Source organism: Merops nubicus, unplaced genomic scaffold, assembly GCF_000691845.1.
Source record: "Merops nubicus isolate BGI_N331 unplaced genomic scaffold, ASM69184v1 scaffold34157, whole genome shotgun sequence".
NCBI classification, from domain to species: domain Eukaryota; kingdom Metazoa; phylum Chordata; class Aves; order Coraciiformes; family Meropidae; genus Merops; species Merops nubicus.
In genome coordinates this window covers 180-1,039 of record NW_008618922.1, presented here as the reverse complement: position 1 = coordinate 1,039, position 860 = coordinate 180, and the positions used below count along the sequence as shown (strand labels likewise).

The 860-nt window shown below is 65.2% G+C and overlaps 1 protein-coding gene across 1 annotated transcript in view; it reads right to left on the bottom strand.

Annotated features, from left to right (window-relative positions):
- The window catches only part of USP2 (ubiquitin specific peptidase 2), a gene marked incomplete at both ends in the record, with an annotated part of 2,393 nt that extends 2,088 nt beyond the window's left edge, over positions 1 to 305 (bottom strand). Inside the window, one exon of the mRNA XM_008943624.1 lies at positions 273 to 305. Coding sequence (XP_008941872.1) covers positions 273 to 305 — 33 coding nt within the window. The remainder of the gene's footprint in view (positions 1 to 272) is intronic.
- Between the last annotated feature and the right edge of the window lie 555 nt (positions 306 to 860).

Sequence of the window (860 nt, the reverse complement as noted above, 5' to 3'; positions counted from 1 at the left end):
CAACTGGCCTGCTTCATCCTGCTTGCCCAGCTGCTGCTGCTTCTCACCTCCCTGGCCCGGGACAACGTGCAGGGCTCAAAGTCCTCCCTGCCTGGCAGCACTGTTGCCCCATACCCTGGGCTCCAGGCCAGGCCAGCTGCCCCCCCGGAGGCTGGGGGGTGGCAGTGCCCCATCCCTGCCCTGCAGCTGCAGGAGGTGCATGGTGCCCTGCTCGCCTTGTCCATGCTGGGTGTCCCCTCCAGGACACCCCCCTGCTCAAGCACAGCCCAAACTTTGGCACGGTTGTTGTGCAGGATAAAGTCCACCTGGGAAAGTGCAAGTCAAACCCTGTGGCAGTCAGCCTGGGGGCTGTGAGCCCAGTGGTGCCCTCCCAACAGCTCACTGGCCCCTCCGTGCTGTGCCTGGCCCACGGGGCTCCTCCAGGTCCCCAGGCACCTCCTGAGCTGGGCAGGCTCATGCCAAGCAGACACAGGCACGGGTAGCTGGGCACTGGGGCTGGGAGGCATTGCCACCCTTTGCTGGAGAGACTGAGGGTGTGGAAGGGTCTGGGGGGGCAAGGGGTTGCCCAGCACTCTCCCAGCATGAGGCTGGTAGTGGGGATGAGTGGTGGGAGCCCAGGGGTCCAGCTCCCTGTGCATATCATCCCCAGAGCTTGGAGCACTGGCAGGGGACAACAGGGCTTGTGGGGTCAGACTGCTGATCATGCCCCCCCAGCCTCACCAGGTTCTTCCTCAGGCAAAAGCCCCAGCTGCCCACCCCAGGCCTGAGGAGGGGGAGAAGGAGAGGAGGGGGCCCAGCAGCTCTGAAATAGCAGCAGCTGGTGTGTGCGTGTGGGAGGTGCTGAGCACCCAGCCCTGACA